This window comes from Micromys minutus, assembly GCF_963924665.1.
Source record: "Micromys minutus genome assembly, chromosome: 2".
NCBI classification, from domain to species: domain Eukaryota; kingdom Metazoa; phylum Chordata; class Mammalia; order Rodentia; family Muridae; genus Micromys; species Micromys minutus.
The window spans coordinates 88,891,547-88,894,790 of NC_137971.1; the positions used below are offsets into that span (position 1 = coordinate 88,891,547).

General features: G+C 38.4%; 1 protein-coding gene across 1 annotated transcript; it reads right to left on the reverse strand.

The window, feature by feature from the left end:
- Positions 1-1,210: 1,210 nt before the first annotated feature.
- Positions 1,211-1,504, reverse strand: LOC308416877 (large ribosomal subunit protein eL37-like; the record flags this gene model as incomplete). Its single annotated transcript, XM_080911983.1, has 1 exon — positions 1,211-1,504. One exon carries the CDS (start codon positions 1,502-1,504, stop codon positions 1,211-1,213), a length of 294 nt encoding a protein of 97 aa, XP_080768109.1.
- Between the last annotated feature and the right edge of the window lie 1,740 nt (positions 1,505-3,244).

Here is a 3,244-nt window from a genome sequence, read left to right on the forward strand (position 1 = left end):
TTGATAATGCTTATTAAAATATTAAAGCAAACATCATTTGGTGTCATTTCATTAGCTTCAAGGACTATTCTGATGGTATTCTAAAGCAGTAGAGAGTGACTGAACTTCAAATAAAACAAGGAAAAGTGGAAATTCATAGCAAAGGAATGTGCTATAGGGCTAAGTGGATAGAAAATAGTTAGAAAAAGCAATAGGAAGAAGACAGCCTATTGCCTACTATACAGCAATCTTGTTGACTACAGACCAGGGTCATAATGCATCACCACAGAGAGGTAAAAGTTAAGGAATCTATTCAGACATCTAGGGTGATCAAATTAGCAGGATTCCTGGAGAAATTAGACATTGCAAAGATAAAGTCGGCAGGCCACATCTACTTGTGAGAGGACATTCTGGTGCTTGGTTATAATTTGGCCAAAAAAGATTTTTGTCCCTTTTGTCTTTGCCCTAAAACAAAAGCAGCAAGAAAAAAAAACAGAAAACTTACCACATTCCTCAAAAAAAGACTAGTCAACAAGGCCTACAAGACCCTACAGACCAAATTTCTAACCATAATATCTGAGAGAAACTTTACAATATTGGTATCTGTTTCAATCTAAAGGATAGAATTCCTTTCTTATAGATTCTTGTGAGTTTAAAGAAACTGCCCTTCCTCTCTTCTCCTGCCACCATGGCTGATGAATAATGTAGGAAAATGAAGAATATGCTAATGACAGGGAAATGAATATGCTAATGACAGGGAAATGAATATGCTAATGACAGGGAAATGAATAACAGGAGCACATCCCAGGAAGAGGTGGACTCTCTATTATTCAAAGTACTCTGCATACCATCTAAGAGTTGTTCAGTGACTTAAAAAATTAAGGAAGTCAGCAGGGATTTCTGGGGAGCATTTCTTTTAAAAATGTATTTCCTTTTTAAGAAATAACAAATTAAAGGGCTGAAAACTCAAGAGAAGCATTAAAGAAGCAGGAAGTGGTTGCCTACTGAGAAGTCCATGCTGAACCTGACTACAGAAACAATATCAACTATTCCAAAGTATCCTGAAAAATTAACTGAAGCCAGATAAAATCCACACAGGTAAAGTATTTCCAGCTTAGAACTGAGACAGAATTACCATCTATGTCTCGGTGGCAGATAAAGGTCTTTAATCCTTCTTACTCTTTTTTTTTTTTTGAAAGCAGAACATTTATTTTATGACTGATTGAAATCCTCAAGATGAACTGGATGTTGCAACAGCTGCCCTCTTGGGTTTAGGTGTTGTTCCTTCACGGAATCCATGTCTGATTCTGCGGTACACAATCTTTAGGTGCCTCATGCGACCAGTCCCGGTAGTGTTTCGTCTCTTAGTCTTGGCACTCCAGTTATATTTTCTCTTGTGCTTGGCAGGGTTGCCACATTTGCTACAGGTCAACTTCTGAAGGTGGTAGGCCTTAGAGCCACAGCGACGGCACAGCGTGTGCGTCTTATTGCGACGCTTTCCAAAGGATGACGTTCCTTTTGTCATCTTGCTTTTACCAGCGAGGCCAAAGAGACCGGAAAAGCAACCCTTCTTACTCTTAACATTATTTTGTTATAAGTATTATCAATGCGTGTATGGTATGTATGTGTACACACTATGTATATGATGTGGATGTCTGAGAGTGTGTGTGCTCACACCACAGTGGGTGTGTGGGCAAAGAACAATTTTCAGGAATCTTTTCCCCCTTCAACCCTGGGTTCTGGTGATTAATTTCAGGTGCTCAGGCTGGTGCAGCAGTAAGTACTCCAACCTGCTAATCCGTCTCACTGGTCCTGTCTTTTTAATATTAATTAATCCTTTTCTACTTAATTGTATTTGTGATTAATTGAAGTTTATAATTAATTCATATTTGCCTAGTTTTTGTTGTTATTTTCCTGATCCAGGTACACATCTGGAACCATATTAAATTCTGTTCATAAGTGTCCTTAAGTTCCTCCAAACTGTGACAATCCCTCCTTTGTGGTATAAACTTTGCTCTCCAAGTTAAAGCTGATTGGTTAATAAAAGTCTGGACAGCCAATAACTGGACAGAGGAGAAGCAGGCATTGTGAAGGTCCCAAGGCTTAGGGTCTGGGATGCAAACACTCAGGAGGAAATAAAAGGAGGGGAAACTGGGATAGAGGATGCAGAGAAAGAACATGGTATGATGGAGCAAAACCACCCAAGACAGGACAAAGATTGGTAAGTAACTTGGGGTGTGTGGCTGGGAGGTAGCCAAACTAGCTTAGAAAATTAGTTTAAGGAACCTGCCCAGTTATTGAGCTTTTAATCTCATTTGAATAAATCATTGGGTTTCTGTCTCAGTTACTTGGGAACTAGCTGAGTTAGAATAAATCTATAAAATATTAAATATTCAACAACAGGGTCTCACTATGTAGTCCAGGTCAACGTAGAACTTAAAAGTATCAGCCTGTTTCTACAACCCAAGTGCTGGATTTCAAGGTGTGAACTACTACACTCAGTTCTAATTTTTTCATAAAGGTTTCAAGGACAATCAATTGAAGAAAGAATAGTCATTTCAAAAGAAGGTGGCAGGAAAGCTAGACAGCCACAGGGGAAAAAGGGAGTTGACTTTGCCTAACATCATTCACAACTTAAGATGGATTCAAAAATTTGAGTTAATAAAATAAAACTCTTCAAGGAAAATATAGGGGATTATTTTGAAAAAGAAAAAGAAGGGGAAGTGGACTAGTACATCCAAAGCTATCATTAAGGTAAAAAGGGGGCTAGAAATGAAGCTGAATGGTACAACTTAACAGGCACACACCTAGATATTCATATTCACTCTCTCACACTATGTGTATATGTATGTATATGTGTGTATACATATATTCATCCCACTTAATTAGGCCCATAAATGTCAAACTATCATAAAAATCTAAAGACAAAAACCATGAAGAAACCTCAGGAGCCTCACCATTTCTTTTAAATATATCTATTTTGCTATATTGATTGGATTTTGTAGAAGGGAAAGGCAGCAAAACCTCATTTTAGCCCATATGTTGCATATTAAGAAAGGAAACCCTCAGAAAGATGACAAAGCTGAAAAGTAGGAAATACTTGGGTCTTGCAAATTATTGCTGTGCAGGGAGGGTCATCTGTCACCAGGTTTTTTCAGTTCTCCTTTTCTTTCTTTTCAGGGTACTGAGGACTGAACCCAGCCGCAGTCCCAAACATGCCAGGTTGGTGCCGCACTGCTCTACTATATCCTAGCACTTGGTTTCC